The 25,735-nt window shown below is 46.5% G+C and overlaps 1 protein-coding gene across 1 annotated transcript in view; it reads right to left on the bottom strand.

Moving 5' to 3' along the window:
* LOC131289517 (ETS-like protein pointed) overlaps positions 1-18,118 on the bottom strand; it is a 90,983-nt gene extending 72,865 nt beyond the window's left edge. Inside the window, exons 1-2 of the mRNA XM_058318793.1 lie at positions 17,606-18,118; positions 13,016-13,136 (exon numbers count right to left, since the gene is read on the bottom strand). Coding sequence (XP_058174776.1) covers positions 13,016-13,136; positions 17,606-18,118 — 634 coding nt within the window. The remainder of the gene's footprint in view (positions 1-13,015; positions 13,137-17,605) is intronic.
* Between the last annotated feature and the right edge of the window lie 7,617 nt (positions 18,119-25,735).

The raw sequence follows: 25,735 nt of genomic DNA, 5'->3' as shown, positions 1-25,735 counted from the left end.
AGTATTTGGTAAAATACTTTTTTATTAATTGCAAATTCAAAAATTACATTTTACTCAGTTCTACTTTTGCTTTTGCCTATGGTTAAGACTGGACTTCTCGTGAGGAGTTAGGAAAACGTTGAGGATGAAACAATAAAAATAAGCAGCACGTTCTTTTCCATTTTAGTTGGAAAAATGTTTCAAACACACTTACTGTTCGAGCTTGAATCTGCATTGCATCTAGTGAAATTGTAATTACTTGACGTTCCCATTGCAGGAACATCTTAATATCCGCTCACTAAAGAGCAACAACGATGGTCATCCCTACATGCGTGCGGAGTTGTTCTGGCGCGCTGTCTACGGTGTCAAGGAACGAGCCACCGGCTAGACAAGTGGATTAAAAATAAACCAGGCAAATCTTGATATCATCATCATTGCCATCTCTGACGTGCGGCTCATGGCGTCGTCGTCCGGGACTTCGGGAGTCGTGTGCCTCGCAAGCGCTGGACGTCACACACCAAACCGGTTTCCATTCTCCCGAGATCCGAGAGCGATCCGCCGATCGGCAATAAAACGATGTATCGCGATCGTCACATCTGGGGTCTTCATTGACTTTTCGCCCGCTGCTCGCCCCATCGCCGTGCCATTCATGAGAAAACTTTAATCCTTACGGACACAAACACACACACACACACACACACGGTGTCGGGAGGAAAGGCCACTCTTCGCCGTCGACCCAGCAAGGATTAACGCAGCCGGAGGCGATCGCGAACAGCGTGCAAAGAGAAGAGGCAACTGGAAAGAAAGGTAGTTTCCATCTCCATCTGGGATACCCGGCTCCCAGATGCGGGGTAAGAGTCATAACAATAACAATAAATTAACCACCAACCGGAATACGGGCTCCTCCTTTCCGCGGGGCTATTGCAGCAATCAGAGCGCCGAGTGGCGTTCGCAGGGCAAAGGGCCCGTGTTTGGGCCTCGGCCAACTCCGTGCTCCGTTTTGTCGCTTCTGGTTGTTCTGCGTTCTGCCCCGACCGGATGGGGAGCCACGCGAACGCACTGCGTTCGAGGCCTCTTTGCCAGGGGGGAAGCCGTGTACAAGAGGCTCCTGAGACTCCCCTTCGCCCTCGCCCGGAACCCTGGGAAGCGCAACGGTTGCGCACTTGGCGTTTTGCGCTGCGGTCATCGCTGGACGAACGGTTTTATTATTTTAAAGCAAACCGGCCTGCCGTTTCTCTTTCCTTTCGCAGTGTGCTCAGTCTCCGCACGGAATATCATGTTTCCCGGGCGCACTTGCAACGGAACCCCACCCGACCCGCCCGGGCGCACCTGATGTTCGGCCGTTGGTTTTGCATGTGTGTTGGATGTTTTGGTGTTTCGTTTTTAATCGACATGAGAAAACGGTCGCGTGGCTGTCGTTCGCCACCGATGCATCCTCCTCCCGACGTTATCGTGCCCGTTCCGTTTCGCGCGCTCCGGGTTCCAGTTTGACCGGTCCAGTTCGGGACCGGAGCCGGGGATCGGCTTTGCTTTACTCTTTGCACCTACACCATCCATCATCGTTCGGCGGTTGAGCGTGGCAGGAAAAAGCAGCCTCCTCTTGTGCATCCTATCCCGACCCGGAGGGCGAAGAAGTGAGAGCGCAACAGGGAGAACCAGAACCGACAATCGTAGCTGGCCATCGCGAACTTGATAGCACAGTGGAGGGAAAATTTATCGCAATAAACAAAACAGAAACTGATCAATGAGACCCCGAGAGAGACGAGTGTTTGAGCTTCGGCCAGAACCCGTTTTTGCTGAAACGGAAGAGCTTCGTGCCGTCGATCTCGTTTCGTCCCGTCGGCCTTGTTTTACCTTTTTTGTTCGTCAATTCTGTATCGGAAGGATAGTCTGTCGAAGGCCCAACAACAAAGCTGGAGAGCACTCGCTCTCATCCGCGGACTAATCGGATTAGTTATGCTGAGCAATCATCGTTTGCAAATGAGCCACCTTACCCGCCGGCCTGGTGATGCCCGTCCCCGGGAAAGGAACCACTTTTCTGATGGCTTTTCTCCCGCGCGGTCGAAGGGTAATAAATTATGGCACCAAAACGTCGACGTCGCCTTCGTCGTCGTCCGACCGACCGAATGTTATCTAAAAATTTAAAATTTATTGCTATCTTCAAGGCATCGTAAATCTCGTCACAATCGACTTCTCGGTCACATGCGGTCCTCCAGCAGCCTGCCCCAGAGTTTCGAACTTCGGAACGCACTACGCAACAACACTGGGTGACATCAACCAACCATCAGGGAAGATCCACGGCCTCGCGCGGATTTGCGCCAGAGGCAATCGGCCCAACCTGCAGCCCCCGTGGGGTAAAGAGCGAGCATCAACTTGTCACCATTACCGCGGGCCAAGATTGAGGGTCTTTTTGATCACACGGTGGCCCCGGAGTGTTCACTCGTTCTCCCAGTTCCGGTGGGTCTTCCCAACCAAAAACAAAAGAAAAAAGAAAAACATTAGAACACCCATTTTCCCCGGTTGATTGAAAGGTGTGAAACTGACCCGGGTGCGAGCTGGCCGCGCTCGTGCACTGACTGACAGCCGGACTGATGGATGGTCCAGGCCATTCGTCTATCTGCCGTTGGTACTCGCCGATGGCACTACGCACCACCAGCTTGATTTATACCGAGCAACGACCCCGGCTAAGCCAGTCACGGCTCAGGTGCAGGACTCGCAGATTCTCCAAAGGGTGCTCCTCAGCTAGCAATCTGACTGTTGAGAGAGCTGGTACCAGGAAATGATAAAGCCCGAACCTGTTGGGACGGTGTACCCGATCGTGACTGTTTGGTGCGTTTCGTGGCGGTCTTATCATCGCGATTCCCTTCGGCACGCGTTTAATCCGACCCTTGCACCGGTTTCGGTTGCAAGTTAATTTTTCTATTATCCGCAAGGTGAAATATTAAGCCATGATGGATACTGATTAGTGTAGCGATAGAAATTAATAAAATTACTTCCATAAATCAACATCCCTGCCGCATGATTGTATGCTTTATTTTGGTAAAGGTTAATTTATGATCCTTGATCCTCCATTCGCCGGCCAATGCCTCGCATACACTGGAGAACACTTCGCCCGGTTTGGCGTTCGAGAAAAACGGAAGGGAACAGAGAGGAAGGGACCTAGCCTCGTTGGCAGATTGTTATCGCCCCGACGAGGGACACCACCACGGCGTCGTGGAAAGTTTATTGACTTCAGGCGCGTCCACGGAGACGGTAAGATAAAGTCTTCATCGATTTCATTCATTAATGATCCGGCGGCGAACGCACGGCGATGGCAGAAGAATAACAACGCCACGGCAAGGCAGGAACCCTTCGCCGTTCGACCGGCAACCTGTTTGGAGCCCTCATCCGCTCATTCAATCGGTTTTGGCCAGCGAGGATCGATTGCAGCACGATCGCAAAACGCGTCTTCACATGCGGGACCGGTCGGAACTTAATCTTTCCACGGCTTTCCACGATCCTTTGCCCACCGCGCTCGCCTCGGCGCAATCAGAATCGACAGCAGCAAAAGTAATATAAAACGATGAAAAATTAAAAACAAAAACGAAGGCTGCCTCCACGAATCACGATCTCGGCTCATTGTGGGACTCATTAAATTTTATGCTAATATATTCCCTTCCAACTTTCTTTGGGAAGTGTGCTTGGTTCAAGACGTGGCGTACCTTTACGCGGCTCGATTCTGAACTCTTGGTTTGGCAGGGGGATGAAGTGAGTAAAATTAAACCCGATCTATTTCCCAACCGTTGCATCCAGCTGATGAGGACGCGGTACACAAATGAACCATTTAAATCGAAGCGACAGGTTTTCGCCCCAGGTGGTGACGCCACCAAGGCACACAACACACACAAACACACGCAGAAGAACACGGCCCAAATATTGCGGCACCGAGAGGACACAAACAAAAACAACTGAACCCGAAGAGAAAAGACAAAAATGGTGAAACGGCACCGATCGAAATCGGTTGATCTCGTTTTGTTGTTACGTATTGGCGATTTCATTCATAAAGTTCAACCGCTGTCCGGTTTCCCGCGAGGTTGAGCCTGGGACCTGGGAATAGGATTGGAGCCCATCGGGCACCAGGGTCCCGAAAAAGGAAGGGAAAACACGCTCGGGGGGTGGACGAGAGCAGAACGGGAGAAAGCCAACGGCCACCAACCCTTTGTGGCTGTGGAGAGATCTTTCATTCATGACGGCGATGGGGGCCACCGTCGCAGCCCGGTTGTACGTTGGGCTAATAATAAGCTTATAATTTATTCTAATCAATGACGAGCTCGTAAAACAAAGCAAAGAAGCACGGTTCGATCGGGGAACGCAGGCGAGGGAAACATAAAGGGAGAGAATAGATGAAGAGAGCACAGCAGAAGAGGAAGAGGGGAGCTTGATTAGCATTCACATTTCGCATCGTAACCAATACGACGACGAAATTGGTCGAAGATGTTTCGTGTTTTGTCCAAAATCAATCCACCTACGAGATGGAAAATTATTCACATTACATTCGACTCATAAAGACCAAAGAGTTTAAAACCCTATTCAGAGCATTGCAAGAAGTTTACAACAGTAGTGTATAGAATTTTATTGGTTTTTGTGCAAACAATTATATTTTTTATAACTTGTTTCTATGCAATTTCATTTGAATCTTTCAATTAAAAGATTAAAAAGGTGCAATAAAATTTAAATTGATTACCTGAAGTATTACCTAACCACTTGTTTCAATAGGTTTTAGGCCAAATAGGCCAAATTTTTATAGGTTTATTGATCGGCAACATAGAGTATGTACTAACAACAAGGTAACAAGGTCCAAAGCATCTTTTTGCTGATGATTTTGCTAAAGAAAAATCTTAGAGATCGCGTCAGTTTGTATCTATGAAGAATGTGGTGTTGGTACGATATGTTTTAAATCCTACAAACCCGTTTACTTGGGGACAAAACATTACCAGATTATTATCTCAATACCAGGTTATTCAACAATCGTTGTTAAACAGTTATCGTCCAAAATGGGCAACACTTTTGAAAATTTACTATTCTATCGAAAAATATAAATCTCCACCCTTAAAAACACAAAGTCAAGCATCATCAATTGAAAAGAATACATATAAACGAACGTATAGGAAAATGAATGAAGATCGTATAGTAAAAGGAAAGGAATAAAGATAGAGTGAGGGAGGGAGAACGAGAAAAAAGTGGAAGATGTATCATAAATTTTGTGACTCTATTTACATATCTCTCCCAACCATCGGCGAGCTGACGGCAGGCGATATTGGTGGGTCCTACGGTTCGTGAAGGGTTTACGACCGGACGACAACACCCCTACCCGCCCCTCCCGATCGCCATCCCGCCTCCCGCGACCACTTCCTCCGGCTGCGCACCACTCTTTGGCCACTCTTTATCCACTTCTCTCGACACTGACAGCGTTCGGTAGCTGAAACAGCAGCCAATGCTCGATGCTATAGAGACGCGAACATAAAGCTTCGTCCGTGTACGTTTACAAGCATGTGTGTGTGTGTGTGTGTGTGTATCTGTACGATCGAGAGTGGCTTGGAGTATGTGCCCATAAAGCCACAACCCGACGCCCCAACCGTTTGGCGTCCCGTAAACCCCCCCACACACCAACTCGGCATTTACAAGGGAGCCCAACGCGGCAAAGAGGTTAAAAGCACATTGAGCGTAAAGTTGGTCCATTGAAAAGTAAAAACAGGGCGTTCATTCATTCATACATTCGCCCATTCATTCATAGACGCCTCGCGGCACCAGCAGCGGCGGTTCAGATGCACGATTTGCCGACTCCCGCTGATAAAGACAAAAAGTGCAACCCTCCTATGCAAGATCGCCAAGCGTTACTTCCGCACATTTGATTGTTTGATCTCGTGGTGTATTCTATTTTGCACGTCATGAAGACTCCCCTGCGACGGGTCGCGATGGTGGTGGAAAGCGTTTAGCATAAATTAAAGAGAAGAACGCCAAGAACGCGCCCGCCATGTGACACGCGTTATCGCCGTTGATAAATGAAGATATCGGCCGAATGAGCCGAAAAATGGATCCTCCTGGGAGAAAATGGAGGAAACCGAACCGAACCAAGCACCCGGGCGACTTGGTTCTTTGTGATCGAGATTTTATGTCCAAGCTTTAATGTTGATTGCACAACCTGATATTCCGTGATTCGTTCCCTTTCGCCCGACCGGAACCGGTTGGCACTGGCTCCGGACGGGACGGGGAGGTCTGGGAATAGGAAAATTTTATTTTCGTGAAATATCATATTAGCATTTTACGGGATACTTTACCTCCGCCCGGCTTCGAACGGGCTCTCCGGTTGGTAGGCACGGCTAGACAAAAAGCACCAAACGAGACCCTAATTGAAACTCATTCGAAAATCATGAATATTTAATCGATCGTCCTTTGTGTCGATAAAAAGACGGCTCGATTCTAGCGAGAAAAGCACAGGAGAAGTTCGAAGAAATGGCACGTATTGATACTTTGCTTTGTTTAGTATGTAAAACCATGGGGCTAGGAGACGGGTCCACGAAATGTTCAAATCTGCTACCTCTCGCACAGTTAGGATGTCTTCGAGCCCGCCAGAAGATGGGTAGCGCAGCAGAACAGCAATGAGAATTAGAAAAACACAAAAAAAAACATGGACGCCAATTTCATCCGGTTGTAAACGGTGTCGCGCCGTCGTCTACGATCGTTTTACGACCTGTTCCCAGCGTGCACGTGCAAATCGGAACCCAGCGTTCCCCGACGGCGAATACCGGGCGCTTGGTGGTCCGTCCGGTTCCGGATGGTACGGAAAGTGCGTAGCAATTCGGCGCTACCATGGCGTTACCTCCGAGCCAGCCGTATGTCGTAAAAAATGACCAAAGACAGACGCGAGCGGCAAAAGCGGTGGCTGGCAAACATGATCGGCACTTGTTTGCAACTGCACCGTGGCCGGCATAAGCAATATCGAACCAACACCTTTTGGGCGGACGTGTGGTATAATGCTCGCCATGTGAGTCAAATCAGTTGATTAATGGTGCGACGCCGTGCGGATTTTGATTCCGAATTAAGCGCCCATTAAAATGGCGACCACTCGGGGGAGAGGTGCTGTACTAAAAAGCCCTTTTTACTATCAGAATTTACATCGGAATACATTAAAAAAGAAGCACAATAAATAGCACGTGGATAGAAAACTCATGGGCAGCACAGTAACAGTCGTACGTTTACGTTTCCTGCCACAACCACCAACCGGCATACCCGCACGCCCGCTTCTGCCGTAATCCAATTAAACACCATCCGCGCGGAGCTGAACAACCAAACGTAAATCTCGACTTGTACAAGAAACAAACCACAGCAGTCATCATCGTCTCGCACGACATGGCGCTCATAAATCAATCAACAATATCGTTGAGCTTCGTCCGATTATAGATTGCCTTGCGTTGAGATCGGGTAAAAGTAACTGAAAGATGTTTATACACTCGTTACCCCATATGGTAACTAGCCTGTGCTGAGCCGAACGTCTTTTTGTTAGGAATTATACATTGATAGACGAAACATTAACAGGTCATTCAATTATGATAGACTTATTCTTATGTGAAACATCAATGCTTATGGCCATGCTTCATTCCTATTATAAGAAAAATTATATTTTCTCTAAATATTCCCTATCGACAGATCTCGTGCCATTTTTCCCCCCGAAAACTTTGTGTCGTGTGTATCCTGTCTCGAGGACAGTATTGATAAATGATAACCACCCCTATCGCGGGCAGCTACCGAATGCTGGGATGGCTCACGATAAACACCCGTCTCATTAGCATTGGCAGGCTGGCCGCGCTAGATGCAGATAAGATGCTCTGAGATTGGAACGTTTCGGGCTAATTAGCTACAAATACAGAAGGCCACCACCGTCGCAGGCGCAGAGCCCACGCTGCTGGACGCTGGAAAGCACGTCCAAGTCGTGCGCCACTCGGTGTTCATCATCACCGAACTCTCCCCGCTCGAGCTCGAGGAGGAGGTGCGGAGATGGGGAGGGAGAATTCAAACATTAGCTAGCGCCATGGGAGATATTGATTGATTTAAATGAAAATGTTCACTTTCCTCTCGCGCGCGCACGCTGCCCGACCCCCATCGTCGGAATATAATCGTTGATGCTTAACCGAATCATGCGCCTCCCAACACGAAGACCGAAGGTGAGGAGGTAGAACGGGAGAAATGGTCCAAGGAAGTTGTTGTAAACATCTTCCCCCCCCCCCCCCCCCCCCCCCCCCCCCGGGAGGAGGCGGACGAAACCGGTGGGCAGACGAACAATTAGCTGTGACCAAGGGGACGCGTACTTCGACGTACCAGACCATCGGGAAGCAGATCAGGCGTGATCGATAAGCCAAACGACGTCGATCGTTCATCGGGCTGTCGACAAACGCTGCACTCCGCACTCACACAATGCCCACAACGCCGACCCACAAGTCTAATTGATATTTCCTATGTCTTTTGCGGATCATCGGCGCAGATCCCGGCGACATTGGGCGGGCAGATAGCGAAATACGCCGTATTTACGATAGCGTGGCAGCTCCAAATCATCCTGATGGTCTCTAATGATCGTTGCTGCTGACAGCTTGGCTCCATATCGACTGGCGGGATCAACGTTTTTGGCTGTCCCCACCATCTCCATGCTGTGTGTTGTTGTAGTGTGCGAGTGGCGACTGGAGCATACTTTTGCACAGATAGATAAACTGATATGGATTGGATTGGACAATGTTTTGTCGTGATTGAGCAATCAACTAGACTCAATGCGATCGAATGCTAGCTTCATTATTGCACATACAATGTGTGCCATTTTCATTCGGGGTATTTTAGTGAAATGGTGAAATTGTACATTAAAACTATATACATCATAACAAATCACATTGAATAACGTACAAGATCCAAAGAAAACTCATCGATCGCAAGTTCCAAAATGTCAACCGGACGATTTACAGTAAAATATATTATATTCTGAATATTTTACTGACGAACAAACGTAACATGATAAACAAACTTTCAAAAACGGTTGTTTTTAATAATTAGTACTGACAGTAGTTGGAAAGGAGCCATTTTTTCTAAAGAAAAGTTAGGTTTTGTTTGGCGAGCCTTACCATGCTATGTTTTAAAGAATAATGTCTAACCATAGTCGGTGTATCCGACAAATGAAGTTGTTTGTGGCATCCATCGCATCGGTTCAATCAATTTTAGACCATTCCACTAAAGAAGCAGAACTCAAACGAAGGAAAAAAAGAAGACAAATCTAGTCTCGTTGGTCGGAGAAAAGCATCAAAACAGCTCCCGTTTCATCTTAAAGATGCCGTGGAAGAAGGAGGCCGGATAAAAACGGCGAACAACAACATTAGGTACAATTAATCCACTCAACTTGCACGTCGCATCGTAGTGAAATCAGACCACGGTTCCAACGGGAAGCGAAAGGTAGGACAACCAACGGCCAGCTGCGAACGAACCGAACGGGCGCATGAGCATCAGAAGGAAGCAACCGGAGATACAGCAAGATAGAAAAGCGCGAAGCAAAAAGTACCCTACGCACCAGCGTCATGCGAGAGTGCTGCAGTTGCAGGCAGCGCCGATTCAGCGAAGGTTAAGGCCCATTCGGAGAAGGAAAATCAACCGAGTGTGCCATCGGAGGTCGGCGATAAACCCCAAGAGCGCGATAACGCTGGCGGAAAGCCGATGCTGATGATGATGAGATCTCCTTCGGGGATCGGGGAAGGCCCCCGCTTGACACTCCCAGTTGGCTAAGTGGGAGTGCAAGTATGAATGAAGCTCCCGTAGCTCGACCGGCTCCCGTTGCGGTTGGCGCGGTTGGCAGGAGACGCAGGCAAAGTGCAGTCGGAGCGTTACATTGCAGCGGCATTGATGCTGTGGCTGATCTTTCCATTCATAAACATCAATCAAGCGTGGCAAAGCTACTTGCTAGGGGGAGTATATTCTGGCAATTGCACCGCGGCGCGAGATAAAGACGGCCAGCGGTGGTGGTCCACCGGGACGGGAGAGAGATAACGAGTCAAGATTGGATTAAGCGCGGAGAGGAAATGACGTTTCAACGTGATAGCGAAATGCGTTTGTTTAAGTGATGCACAACTAATAAAGAACACTTGCATTCACCAGTTGCTTACTTGTTTGTTTAAGGTGGTCACGTGCAACAACCTACAAAGACCTATGTAACTCACGATAACCCAAGTATTTTTATGCTCAAACCATTCGGTGTTCCTTTCAATAGAAGGCTTTGCAAAAACTTTACAAAATAAAAAAAGTCCAACTTATTTTAAATTTTAAATGATTTAACGGTTTCAAAAAAGTTAAAAATTTAAATCGAGTACCAGCAGCGCCACCTACATCTCATCATGTTCGGTTTTCGACACGTAATTCACTTCCAGGTAGCGCTAGCGGCGTTTCCCATTTCCAACCGGTTCGAACCGGGAATTCGAGTAGTACGTGTCTGTGCTCACCAGATGACGCTGGTGAGGCCACCAGATGGCGCCAGGAGTACGATTTTTCAAATCGAAAGAATCGGTTCGATCGATGACCTTGGCCGGGAGATTTATGACCTTGAAGAACCGTTTCGGCGACCGACCAATCACAGGCCTCCGTTTAATGTGTCCGTTGAACAGTTCTAAAAAATGCTTGCGGATTAAAAGTTGTAAATGTTTAATATCAAAAAGTTAAATAAACTGCTTCTCGAGCACAGTTTTTATCACAGGATTTTGGTAGATACAAGTTTACGACATCGGCATGCATTACAAGTTTTCTGACCGGCAATAGAGGAGAAAATAAAAGTGTATTTCGTCTGCCGAAATGTACAATATCAATTTAACAAATTAGACGAAAGAGTAGACGATAAAAGCGTGTGAAAGGACTTCTATTGCTACTAAAAATTAAAACATTTTACCAGCTTTAGGTTATAATTACTTCACACCCGGTGTGCTGCATGATAAATAAGAGCTACCAACCACCAAAGAGTTTGAATGTTTTGCAAAATTGTATGTAGAAAGGCAAGTTCTGGTAGATACAAATGTCAACTTGTGGTTCCTAAGAAAGAATTGGGAATATGTCTTCGTAGCACAAGCTTCTGCTTGTCGATCAAAGATAGATTCGTCCAGCTTTTGCGAAGAATGATACAAATGAACTACAGCGAAGGGAGGAAATGGAAGAGGTTATGATAATGATTGAAATTGCTTGGGTCGAAGTTGTGCCTTGGATAGGCTGCGGGAAACTGGTCTTGCTCAGACGCTCTATAATTAGCCTCTCGATCACAGCAATTGATCTAGCTCACTCAGATGGCCGAAGATGTTTTTGTAACATACCTCGCATCCAGGTTTCGTTCTCGGGATCGGCTGGAGTATCGTTCTGGCTGTACTAGCAATCGCCGTGTGTCTCAAACGCCACATTCACAGTAGCGGGATGTTTCATCATTGCATGCAATAAACCTCATGGTCGATCGCAGGACAAACTCACACCCTCGTCACGGGCACAATCAATGTCGCATAACACACATAATCGAAGCGGAAGCCCTGGAATCCGACGAGGGCTAGATAAGCCGAGTCTATCGTTTCCACACCGTCATCATCTGCGTAAGCCAAATCTTTATAACAGCTCAATCAAACTTCTCTTCCTAATGTGAGCTAGTAAAAAAAAGCCATAATAAGGACACAAGGTTGATACAGCATGATTTCCGTTTCTTAATCCCATCCATCCCAATATCTCCGGACCGGACAACTTCACGCAAAAAGCCGATAGCCGCTTATTGTGTGGCGTAATCTATACAGGTTTTACAGCTTTATGATACCAAGGGCGATACCTGGCCTAATGCAGTAGCCCCGACCGGACATACCAATGCCGTTGGACTATCGTTCGGTTTCAATCTTATCGACTCCCGGAGCCCCAATCGCAGAAAAAACCCCAAAACACTAGCGGGCGGAAAGTTTACAAGTCTTCTCGCGGACGCAACGTCGGTTCAGTTTGCCGCTAAGCCTGAAGTGAAAATGTTTGCCAAGTTTTTCCTGTTCGCCGTCCTGGCCCAGCTCGCCTGCGCCCAGCAGCCATCGTTCGATGTGCTGGTCGAGTTCGGAACGAACTTCAGTACGCTGGCGTTCGACACGCAGGAGGAAATCAACGACCTGTACGAGTTCAATGCCGATATGATTCGCGAGTTCAACCGGGAGCTGCTCCTGGAGCTCGGCCGCATGGTGCCGGCCATGCGTGAAGCCGACTCCGACTTTCAGGAGCAAATCGAGGCTGCCGACGGTATCGACGCGGAGTGCCGCGAGTACGTCCAGGAGCTGCGCGAGCTGTTCCTGCTGTTCCAGAACTGGGACATTCAGGACTGTGCCTACTACGCGCACGTGGAGCTGGAGGCCGACAGCATCAATCGTTTCCTGCCGTACGCCATCACGTTCCAGTCGGAAAACACTCGCTCCATCTCGCAGGTCGTCCAAACACTTGGCCGTCGTAACGCATATGCCGACTTCGAGGGTGTCGTCGAGGAGCTCGACGGCGAGTGGGAGTACTATCAAACTCTGGCCGTATCGTTCAGCGATTTTCTGTTCGACGAGATCCTCGCCCATGCACCGGTTGCCGATCGCGTCTACCTGCGCCTGTCAGACTGCCGCGAAACCGCTCTGGACCTGCAGCTGGCGGACCAGGAGTACATTCTGAGCTACCTGGATGATAACTGCCAGTAATTATTACAATAAAGCAGCCTTCACGATAGGGTTTTGTTAATCCACACTCTCCGTTTTGCGTCTCACACGTGTTTCATCTCCTGCGCGTTGGATAATGCCTCCCCTCGTTTCGCTTTATCTGCATTCGAAAATTGGCCACAATTTAGCTGAACCCAACCCAATTGCCTGACGTAAGTGCCGGACTCGAGTAAGAATCGCTTTGCATATTCTACCCGCTCACACACTGTCCCAATTCAATTGAAGCCAATAATGTGCGTTATTGGGCAGGCAAAGCGTGGTAACACGTAATATGCACTTACCAAGAGACGCTTCGGGGTCGGACAGATCCGAAAGGCTGGGCACCTTCTGTATATTCCGTATCGGGCCATCGTCCAGTGGCTCCTGCTTGAGCTGAATCGGTCCTGCATCGCCGTCGCAGCCCTGGGAAAGAAAGTGAACCGAATGCGAACAAAATGAGGGGTTAATTTCTATGAAAAAAGAAAGAAAAATCTCCAAAATATCTCCGCACCCAGTCAAGTCCGGATTTTTGTTTTGTTTATAAAATGATTGAGTTCTTCGGTTGCGATCGTTTCCGGTGGCTGTGGCGGTTCACCTGCAAACCGCAAGGGCATCTTAAATTACCATAATTCTAAAGAAGCGAAACAAAGCATCCACCAAATGATACCGGAGGTAAGGAAGCACCCGGCGGGGAAAAGGCAGAAACTCTCGACTCCCAACCATCGTAGATGCACAGATCACCCTTGTTCTTATCTAATTAGTAACGCTTATAGACAGTTGTAACGAGCTGTCGTTTCTCCCGTCACCCGGCACCACCGGTACTAAATAGAGACATATTAATTTTCCACCCATGTCGTCGACGGTCATGCCACCCGCAACCCACCGCACCGGAATCCAGCAAACCGGAAACGATCGCTCGGAAGTGTGCCGCGCGCAGTAGACGCGACCCAACCGAAAAGCTAGAAACGAATTGAGATATAAACCACCATAAATATGTTAACACGATAATGATTCAACGAGAACGCGCTGCTACAGGGGATGAGGATCGGGCGCCCCCTTCGTCGGTGGTAGCAGTTCCTGAGGAATTGACGGATCTTGCCAGCGAACACACTCGCGCGGAGGGATGGGTCAGGCTGTGAGTATTATCTTTATGGGTGTCGCTTCCATTCCGAGCTAGAGATTATGCGCCGGGGCATATGAAAATGCTGGTAAGCTGCTCACTTGACACCGCATGATCGAATATGTCAAGGGGCGGCCACATATGCACAGGGGTCAAGCGGATTGAGTTGTCAACGCAATAGGTCGCGGAACGCTCGAGTTCCCCCATTTACGCTCCGTGAAGCCAAATCGAGCATCGTACAACTTTCCTGCTTTAATCAAAGAGTGTTGAGAGATTAATTAGGCAGCGGTTGCGCTCTGCTTAACTTAGTTCTGGTGGCAAGGAAATTTGTTCTACGTGTTGGTTTAGTATATTTAAAAGTTACATTTACATACATAATGCCCAGTAATGTATTAAAAGTACCAATGTAACATGATTGTGCAGCCATTTCGACGATCACCTTGTTCATATAGTCGTGTTATCAATCGATGTTCCAATACAAGCGTTTTATAAATAAAACCTATGACGGACAAGGAAGATACAAAAAAATCCAGTTCAAGATGTCGCCTACTTCAAAATTTTAAATTTTCACAAAGAGATAAAATCAAATATAGCAAGAGAAATTTACGAGGACACAATTATGTAAGATCAATCAAAACATCCTAAATTAAATACTGAAACTTATTTTACTCATTGAACATGGTTTCCTTACTGTTATCTCGAAAATAATAGTTGTTTTTAGATGTTCGAATGGCAGCTATATTTCACACAATTTCAATCCTCCATCAAGCCTTCATCAAACCTTTACCAAGCCTTCACCAAACATTTACCAACTAAAAAAATACTATTACAACCTCCGCTCTCAAAGTCTTCATTGCAACTAACTTATTTCTTGGCTAACCTTTTCTATCTTATTTTACTCAGCCTTCTTTGATCATATGTTTAAACTTTCTGGCAGCGCTAACACTTACCAATTTCTAATACAGTTAGACAGAGTTAGAATAATCGAATAATATCATCCAACCCAATTAGGTGTCAGAACTTTCCTGATCCGTAATAATAAGTATAAGCTATCAAACAAAAATAACAAAAACACATTACATTGATTCAGGTTATGGACATTCCATTGGCAAGCCAAATATGTGTGTTTTTTGTGGGCCTTTTATTTTCCAAAACTTTCCAAGTCATAGAAACTTTGCCGATTTCAAAATCGGAATTTTTAATAAATTTTTAATAAATACACCTACCGTTGGCGGCAAAAAGCCAAAACTTGATCATATCCTAATCCATTCAAAGTTTATTTTATTTGTTTCAACAAAACACTAAATATATACATTTGCTATTGCCAGATGACATTGTAGTTTTGCTTTAATTTTAGTGTACAAATAAGACAAGTAGATGAATATGGAATGTTTGGTAAAACAATCCAAGAACAAAACCCCCGTTCCAACAAACACACTCACACGTCACACCAACACGCAGCCACATTACGATCGTTTGGACTTCAACTTCTCAAAACATCGCGCGCTGATCGAACCACAAACAAAAACCGGTACCGTTCGTTACCGAAAAACCTTTCTGCGTCAATATCGACCACGCTTTACAGCTAGCCAGAGCACCTCCCTCCCCCCGGAGGGTGCTAACGACAGCGGACTTTCATTCATAAAAACCAAATGCACAAAACCGTGTACCAGCGGATGCCCGACGCGTGGTCGGCTAAGCGGTGGAAGTCACGTTTTAGACACGCTCCTTCTAGCTCCAACTACATACTACCAGGGTCTGGTGTGGAGAAGTCACAAGCATAACACATACAACACACACATACACACACGCACGTGCCAGTTGCCCGGTCGAGAAACATCCTACACACCACCGTTCGAAGGCAGGTCGGTCGCCTCCACAAACCGATCAAACCCCAAGAGCCAAAGCTGGATCGACAGCTGGATAATACCAAAAGGCACCCACCACCAGTGCGTTACAGCCGGTGCCCGCTTCGGTCGCAGTTGTGCTCAGACGGTGGCGTCGATGATCCAGCGTGGAAAGCCAGCTTGTTCACTTGAGGTAAACACTCCCGCGCGCACAACGACGAGTGTCAGAAGTAGATACTTTGCATCGGCCACAAAGCTGCCCTGGAAGAGCACGATCGTGTGTACCGTTCTGCGAAACAATCGCGATCACCGACGACTGTCAACTGTTCTGGCGATCCTGGCTCCCGGGTTCCCGCCGGACGACGCCGGCGTCGTGAAGTTCACGCCGCCGTTCTATCCTTCCTCCAACCGCACGCGGCTTGGCCATCATTGGCTGACAATTTACGGGCCTGAAACCGAAACCCGGCGCGCGAAGCCGAAGCCGCGACTTCAATCTCTCCGAACGCACTCGGTGAAAGGGTTACATCCGGCCGCATCGGTTGCGGCCATAAATTTGCTGCAATATTTTGACAGCGTTCGGGCACGGGAAGACAAACTCGTCGGATGCTTAATCGCGGCGTCCCCCATCCGTTTCGAGGGGCTGGCAAACGCGCACCCCGAATCCCCAAACCAGTAGGTCTCTCCTGGGGGAACCCTGATGGCGGTCACCTGTGCCGCGGGATCAGAGGGGAAAAAACCTACAAACATCGTCGACATGTCCATTGATCATTGGCGGAACGGGCGAAACAAGAACGATGACGCTAACGCTGTTCATGGTTCGTTGTAAATAATTATCTCAAATAGCACAACAGATTAACTCTTTCGCGCGTCGGGTGTCGAAGTGTCATTTCGCCTCCTTTGGAAGAACGTTAAAAAGAACACACACAACAGAACGGCCTGGAATGTGTCACCGGCACCGAGCGCACGCACGCGAAAAATATGACACTGCGTGTCATAATGAAATGTTAAATATGCGATTATAATTCTAACAGCGAGCAGCCGATCATCACCCGATCGGGCGCTAGAACCCAGAAATCGCTGGAATGACACTTCCACCGCGTTTGACATCATCATCATCATCATCTTCATCCATCGGTAACGCCAGCGATATTTGTCCATCGATAAATCGCCCAGCACCTCAACAACAACTGGCACACAGGAGTGTTTGTAATCACCGTGAATCAATCGCTAAATGGGCGCACTGATGCATCGTTGGCCGCGCGAGGTTTATGTGTTTACAGCTTTCCCTACAACGCCTGAACCTGGTATCAGGTCATCATCTTACATTTTTCCATATCTTATCTTTGATGACGGCCAAAGTGCTATCGTTATCGGTGATAATGATGATGATGACGCTGATGATGATGATGGTGGTAGATTCGATAACAGCAAAAACACAAACCCTATTGTGCAGACTGCGATCTCGTATCAAACGTGGTCGACCGACAAACGAGCGCCGAAAAGTTTTTCAAAAACTGCCTATTCGGGCGGGACTCAATATAGTTGTTTTATTCCACCCTGGTAGTTCTGCTAGTTACTGGATGCGCGGTCGCTGCAGATTCACCAACGGATGATGAATATTTCATAATGCGTCGCCTAGGGACGATGCGTTGCGCTTCCGCCGTGAAACGCTGTAGCCATTCGAAAGCGATCATTTAGAAATCAAAAAGGTTCGCTTTTCTCCGGGTGCTACACTCCACCGCCTGGAGAAGTTAGCCCATCACGATGGACTTACTATAGACGCGTTTATTATTCGCCACACGTTTCAGTAACACCCAACCCTCGGGAATGTTGTGTGTCCAGAGGGGTTATATTATGTTATAAATATTCTAGCCCCAACGCCCCAACTACGTCCAAGTAGTGGTCGACTCCTTCCGGTCACTTACCTGCACGAACGTTGGGAGGAAGCTTACGGACTTCTTGAGCTTCTTCGGCCTCGTCAAACCACCACTGCCCGGGAGTACCAGGGCGCTCGAGTGGACACCTGCCGAAGGTACTCCCGTCGGTACCAGTGCCATGCCGGACTGGTGCTGGTGGTTGTGGTGGTGGTGGTGATGGTTTGGTTGTTGGTTGGTGTGCTGCAGACTGCTAGAATGAAGCCCCCCACCGGGATGGTTAGCCATTCCGGGGCCTACACTACCGCCACTTGTGTTCATCAGTTGCATCTTGCCCGTCAACATCGAGGTAGTTAGGGACAGATCAAACGCTGAGCCGTTTCGACGGCTACCGTGGAAGGAATGGCGTTGCTGCTGACCGTCCGGCTGCTGATGCTGGTGTTGCTGCTGCGTTTCGGGATAGAAGGTGACACCAGCCGCTGCCTCTGGAGTCGGCGCCTCGTAGAAGGGGGTCTCTTGCAGCGAATAGTCCGCCAGTATGTCGTACGCTAGGTCCGTTTCCATTGCTTGGACGTGCCTGCGGAAGAAGCGAACCAAACCAAAACACGAAATTAAACCTCTTGCGTGAATCGGGAACTAGGGACGGTTATTTTTTGTTTTGTTTTGTTTTGTTTTGGACGGTAGATCAATAAAAATGAAAACTGTTCAGACCGTTTTACGAACGAAATGATCGCGCCGGCCCTGAAGATTAAGAAAATGAAGCTAATTATTGGAGAGTCCGCTCTTACTCGCTGGCTATGACGAATTTCCAGCAGCTTCACTCGACTCGGCTACTGTAATAAAAACCTTCTCCCCAGCAATTTTGGGTGAAGGTGGCCTGCCGTGTGCTACACTCGGCACGGAAGGAACACCTTTCGAGTAAAAAACGATACTCCCTAAACACATACCACGACGCAACGGCTAAAGACAACACTGAGGTCTTTTTTTGTCCCGTCGCCAACACCATCCCCAACAAGCTGCCCTTCGGCCATCCGGCTCTTCCAGTAGCCAAATCGTTCTTCTAACCACAAGGCCTACCGACCGGGGAGTTCATAAAAACGGGTTTAATGAGTCGCCGGCCCTACCTGACCGCGGGAGACCTGGTATATTTGGAAGTAACTGTCCCTACTTGATGGCGTTGCATTTTTTCGTTCTAGCTGCGTACTTTTTTGTGTGTTCTAAGGCACTCAACCTTTTTTTCCCATCGTGCATGGAAAGTCCTCGCCTGTTTTATGAATCGCGACAAAGCAAAACCCCCCATTGGAACGTTGTTGACTTGCTTTCACGACGGCGTTACACAAGCAGTCGGGAAGATGGTAGTAGCAAAGTTGCTGACATGCTGTGTCAAACAACGAGAAATCATAGACAACAAATAGAGTCGCGTGGCACTAACCCTCAGATCCATTGAAACGGCAATTCGTTTTTGCGAATAGAACTATTTTAACTGTTTGATTTTTCATGTGTTAGTTTATCTCATTTTAAATGAAAAAAGAATTAACGATCATAAAAATACTCATTGTCGTCGTTTCAAAAAAATGGGACAACACCTTTCTAACCAGTGCAAAATGTTTTACGCTCAAACAACTTTGACAATGTGTCACAATCACATATTACTCCTTATTTAAAGACAACCGAAAGTGCACTCGAGATCTCCCCTTAGATTTTGTGATAGAACCTGGCTTCTGCAGTCCTTGCAACAATTTCCCTGGTACCGTTGTACCATGTTTTTGACCGGATCCCTGTTAGTGGCGTCCGGGAAGTTCCGTTACGCAGTCCCATAAAATGACCCACGGGGCCCCAGACAGATTATATTTACACTATCGCTCCGGTCCTTCCACTGGAAACGGATCTTGGCCTCGAGTTCTTGACGAAGGCGCCGACGGTCGAAAGCACTTTCAGCCGAACAAACGCCGGTCAGAAGAAAGTTCCGCCAAACTTCCGACTCCGCTATGGCGCCGTCATTAAAAGGCCCCTCGCCCTATGAACGGCAAGCCCACCTTTGCAGGTAAATAGCAAGGGGTTACGGGCGAGGGCTTACCCGGCACTTAAAAGTGCTTATTGAACTATAGTCAAACATACACCGAAAGCAAAAAGGCCATACGTAGATACGGTGTTCCTTTCAATAATAAGCGTAAGTAGAAATTCTGCTGAATGTGTCTCTTTTAATATTCATTCTGAAGGCATATTCCTTTATTTACAACCAGAAGAATGCGTCAAACAAAGGAAAGGCGTTTGGTAATAAATCACATTCCTCCGCGCATGCATCATATGATCCAACCATGGCACTGTCGGTGAGTGTTAATGTCCTAATGTTATGAGCCTGTGTAATCCCGCGCGAAATCAAGTATGTTTTGCCCAAACAATCAACATTCTACCACAGTCGCTTACGGCTGTCCCATGGAAATTGGCGTTGCTGCCTCTAACGGACGCACGGAGAAGATCCCATCGATAGCGATCATATGGGATCGTGCCGTCGCTGCTGCTCGGTGTTTGTAGCAGATCGCAGTTCATCAGTTCGCCAAATATTATTTATAACCTTTCGCCCGTAACGGCGGCGGAGAGAATATGACCGTCGCGTGAAAGCAGCTGACGGTAGGCAACATGGCAGCGTAAGGAACCCATTGGAGTATTGGGTGGATCGGTTGGGCCGGTGTAAAGATGAACGTGCTGACATCGCCCGAGTCGTTACCGATCAGGGCGGGTGACGATGGTACGCCAGCCGGGCGGTCGAGGAAATATGATGCCACGTACCGGAGCAGACTGATGGGTCTTGCCATTCGATTCGCACATGTGACTGCCATTTGGCGAGAGGACGCGATGGACGCACAGCAGGCCGTGTGTGCTGCTGTTCTTGCGAATAAAACCATAAATTTCTCTCGGGCACTTTCCAGATGTGCAACGATGTCGAACGGAACCCCTTTGAGACTAACCGGCACACGATGAAGAGTGGGGTATGTGGGGCGATCGAGGCAGTATGGATGGTACTTATTAGTGGGAGGTTTTGGAATACATTCATCCGTCTCGCTTGTCCGCGAACGCGGTTCGGTTTTGGATGAAATCATTTCGATAGACTTCGTTAGTTTCCCTCCCTACGGTGACTAGGCCACTCTCGAGAACTGTGAGCGACGCAAGGCTGTACAAGAAACCGATCAACGACGCTACTTTGTGTCTATTTATTCCAACTGATAGCCACTGTTGCTCAATTATAAGTTCAAAAATAGTTGCGATTTTGTTGAAGAGACAGCACTTGAAGTATACTTAGATCATATGCTTGTAAGAATAACAATGACCTCAACGTTTGTAAGGTTTCCTTACTTTATCAATTGCCTGACTGAGTAATCGTCTGTCCAGTCTGATGTAACGCCATGTCGAACCAACAAACAAACTATCAATACATGTATAAAGCAATTAAGATCGTTGCGATCAGAAAAAAGGGAAAAATAGCCAATTGGACAATTTCCAAAGTTAATCTTCAATACAATGGCTTTTGGGAACTAGTATTTAGAATTGTCTTAACAAATTTAGATCTTATTTATTATTTATTTTATTCAGTGTTGCGCCTACAAATGCGCTGCATAAAAAGGTAACCCTACATTTATTTTTGAATGTCTTGACATATTCTAATTGTAATCGGGAAATATAAAAAAACATCATGAGTAACTCTAACGAATGACTAAAATAATATCAAAACAACAAGAAAATTTGTAAAATTTAGAAAAGTGAATATGTACATACAAAACGTACAAAAGGGAAAACTTACTTGTAAAGATGGAAGAAACCGAAAAGGGAAATAACATAAATTCTATGCTAATGTAACTTTTCAAAAAAGTAATAGCTGTATTAAAAATTATAGAATAATATTTAACATGATTTATTGAATTAGTTAGAAATGAGAACATTAAACAAATTATTAAATATTCTAAACCAAAACAGGTTGTTTCATCACGGTTACAAGCATCTTTGGCTTTCAAATACTTCTGATAAAGTGATTTACTAATTCATTCCAAGTGATTTATCAATTTGTGATCAATACTGTATCAAATAACGACAAATTGATTTAAATAAACATTTAACCATTTCATAATGAACAAGCTGACCCACCGAACTTCACCTCGTCCAATAAAAATAATACACTAATATTGAAAAAAAACAAAGCATTACAATTCAAGGGAAGCCCCATTGATTTGGTTTCTGAAGATGTCGACACATAACAATAACAGATCCATCTTCAAGTCGCGGCATATCAGACAAATCCAAAGAATGTTTTAAAATTCCAGTGAACGATTCACGGCTTCGTTTTCATTTTCAATACGATTAATCAATAAGCGCGAGGGTTCAACCGGAGTCATTAGCATAGGTAGGAGCAGCTAAAATTGTACGTACACTCAACCAATCTTAGTTTCGGTACTATGGGTCATAGTTCACATAAACATTTGTGATAAATCATTTTTAGTTGAAGTGAATTGGCAAATAGCAAGTTGCAAGCCCATGTTACTGTTCACGAAGCAGAGCATTTTTAATTGGACGATTGGTGCTGGCATTTGAATAACAGTCAATAGAATGCTACTCATATGCAAACTCACATTTTCAATCAACACCAATGCTTCATTGTAGATCATTAATTTTTTATTCAAAATTTCCCCCAAAATACATTCAACGCCTATCAGAACCTATCATCTAGGCGATCGCTTGGAATTTCCTTAGGCAATGTTAAAGTTGTATTTTCTTGTTTCCATGAATAAAAATGAACAAATAATTTGATTACATCATCAAGATAGGCTCAGCCGATTTAGAGTTTTAGCGTTAAAGACAAACGAACACTCATTTTTATAAGTTTCTGCTTTTCCTACGGATTTTTCTAACTTGCATTGTTTTTATTGGGCCAAAAGAAACAAAGCATCAGAAGACTTCGTAGGGATATGTCCAACCGTTTTCGCTAGATAAGGTAAATTTTATTTGTTTTATATGGAAAAAAAGCCGTTTTTATCGAATTTTCCCATTTTCCGGCTTTTCTTTGGGAATTTTCAAATTCTTTTCTTTTTTCCTAAACCTTTCTTGGGTAAAAAGGAACAAATCATATTTGAGATGGATGGATTTTGAGTTTTAGCATCACGAAAATACAAACATTCAGTTTTATAGATATAGAGATTGTTAAACCTAAGCTAATATGTTTACTGTCAATTATGCAAGAATATTAAAATAATAAAGCAAGTTTTGGAGAACGACGTTTTGAACGGCTGATATCAAACACCCTGTTTCATACATCGCTCGCTAGTTCTAGTTGATAACCAATTGTACAGAAGGCCGGGAAACTGTGAGAAATTGTGAAATGTGAAAATTTCTCCCAACAACAGATGGGCTGTATAAATAGGCTGAGAAAGGCTGGACTTTGCCGCCACGATAAAGATGGTTTCAAGAAGGAAAGATGTCGTTCGTCGGATAGTTTAGTGTCGAACATCTGTCCGACAGACAAGGGACGACGTACTCGTGAGACGCTGCGAAAATTCAACGGTACTCGCAGGACTCGCAGTAGCCAAGTAAGTCAACCGGTATGAGAACGCACCGGCCTCCAGTGGTGCAACACGATGCGGCCACAATCTGGTTCGGATTATATGGCTCAAAATCGAACGCATCGACAACACGCACTCTGTGGCAATGGATCTGAAAGGCAGGTATTGCGAGTATGGAATCGCTATTCGACACTTGCCCATCGCATCCTTATTCGTTTCCCACCGTAAGGTTCATCGTTTTCGGGTCCACGACAAGAGATGCACAGGCCCTCTAGGGATTGCCCTTTGAAGGGGAAGGAGCAGTGCGGTGTGGCAAATACGCGATATGTAACCGGTAGTCATAGCGAGTCCCCTGCCAACGCGCTGCCTCCTAATGACGCCAGCGGTCCGGCGAGACGCACTTGTGTTCCGTCATTAGCAAGCGATGTTTATTTGTACTTGAACTTGTAGCATACTTCGGCCACCGAACACCAGACCCACTCGATGCTTTGCTCTGCTGCATCGGCCAGCGACCAAGGAGGTGCTTCTCTGCACACACACACACACAAACACACACACATATGCCATCACGAAACGCTTGCCTTTGGCCGACCCGGATTGCACCCACATCGACACAAGCCTCTCGAGGATTTGGTGTTTCTTCGATGCTTTCTTTGCTTCCCGACCGTACTTTCCATGGGCAATCCCTTGCGATGTGTGCCTTATGTTGTTGATCATGTTTCTCCTTCTCGGTGTCCTCGTCCCCTGTTGAACGAAGGATCTACCAAACACCACACATACCCGCTCGAACGGGCCCCGCCTGTCTGTTTATCAACGATCCCACAGGCCAACGCCAGACCGAAACGAGCTGCTGGCTGCATTTGCCCGCTATGACGTGCAGTGAATTTTTAATTTATTTTTGTTTTATCCACCAACCCATCGCCGAACGGCGAGAAAGAGTAGGATGAAAAGCACAAGCAAAGCGGACGAGAAAAACTAAACGTTGGGAAAGAAAGGCTGGAGATGGGAAAAAGGTTGATTCCGATGCAACACCCGACACACCACCAATCTGCATCCATCCTCCCCGCCCCCGCCCAGCTTCCGAAGATGACTTGTAGCACCGTTCAGGAAGGTCCGATTCCGGAGAGCAATCGGTTCTAAGCAGAGGAGAAGAAATCAAACATATGTCGGCTAACAAACGATCTTCGACAGTCGATCGCGCATAGCCCTGGAAAGGACATGAGGAAACCATTGCCAGCTTGCCGTATTCATTTCTCGGTAAACCGAACTAAACCGTATAAAGGAACGTCTCTTTCAAACATCTCACATGGCGTCCCTGAAATCACCCTCTGCCAAGGCAAAGATTAGTTGCATTTAATGGAATAAATTGCCCAAAAGAGGAATCGCTTACTTTCAGTATGTGAATTATCTGGTGATTAACATTGGGTACCGAGTTTCCCACTGCTAAGATCTGCATTTCTTAGCAGCTGTAACGAATCTCGTGCTTACACTAAAAACTGCATCGACGCGTAGGACATATAAAAGAAGAAACCCTTCGCTTCGCGGTGGGTGTTTTGGGATCTCTTTGCTGCAGACAAGAACTAAGTCAGTCGAACGAAACGATCGATTGGCTAAAATTGAGCATCCACCACAGTTGCTCACTGATCTTCCGAGTTGATCTTGTGCTGGTTCAACGTACTCTGCACGGACCAAGCCATCGGGAATCGCAGACCGTGGTAATAGGATAGTAGTCTGGCGATCGGGTTTATTTTTTATTTCGTATAAACTGAATCCTTGACACAGCCGTAACTCAATCCTTTTTTTGGCGATCATCCAACCGGTGTCTGGGGAAGCTTTCCCCACAGGAAGCAACGTTGTGGTTCAGGCACGGACCACATTCGGGTTTTAACCAGCACACAAAATCGATGGAGCCGATCGTGCTGTATTTATACGGGTTGAATGGTATACCGCTACGTAGAGTTCAGCGTGATATCCTTTACCACGATGAAAATCCTTTCCCGCCATCCCACCAACGCTCGTTAAGTTTGTTTGAAGACATCCATCATAACCGAAGGATTTTTGTATCATATTTCCATTTTAAAAATTAAGCTCATCAGTTTCCTCCATTTCCTGATGAGAGAATTCGTGCTTCGCCGAGATTCGAGCTTCGAAGGAAGCGTTCGATCGAAAGTCCCCCTTTTGAAGACCGTATGATGGTTCGCGTTGTGGTTTTCAGAAGATACTTATATTCGTAGGACAAAGAACATATTTTCCCATGAATTAAAGCAGCTTCTAGAGCATTCCGGACCGGAAGGAATCCTTAAAAGTGTCAGCTTTGAAATTTTCGTGTTTCGTACATTCCTGCAACGGAGGGGAAACATTCAATAAAGTGATCAAGTTGACCTCAAAACCCACTAATACACAAGAGCAACAAGACTCCGTAAGGATATTGTTATCCCTCACTTACTACAGCAATTGGCCACCGACTGTTGGATTAACAGAGAGGAAATGATAGATCTAGTCAATCTATGTACATAAATGGTACAACGATATGTAGAACGACGCCAAAAGGCCAGCAAACATCCATACATTTACACAATCCAGCACTCGCCCGAGTAGAGGCCGTGTCAGTCGTGACGATTTCATTATTTAA

Source organism: Anopheles ziemanni, chromosome 3 (assembly GCF_943734765.1).
Source record: "Anopheles ziemanni chromosome 3, idAnoZiCoDA_A2_x.2, whole genome shotgun sequence".
Lineage (NCBI taxonomy): Eukaryota > Metazoa > Arthropoda > Insecta > Diptera > Culicidae > Anopheles > Anopheles ziemanni.
The sequence above is the reverse complement of the archived record's forward strand: the minus strand, read 5'-3'. Positions and strand labels throughout refer to the sequence as shown.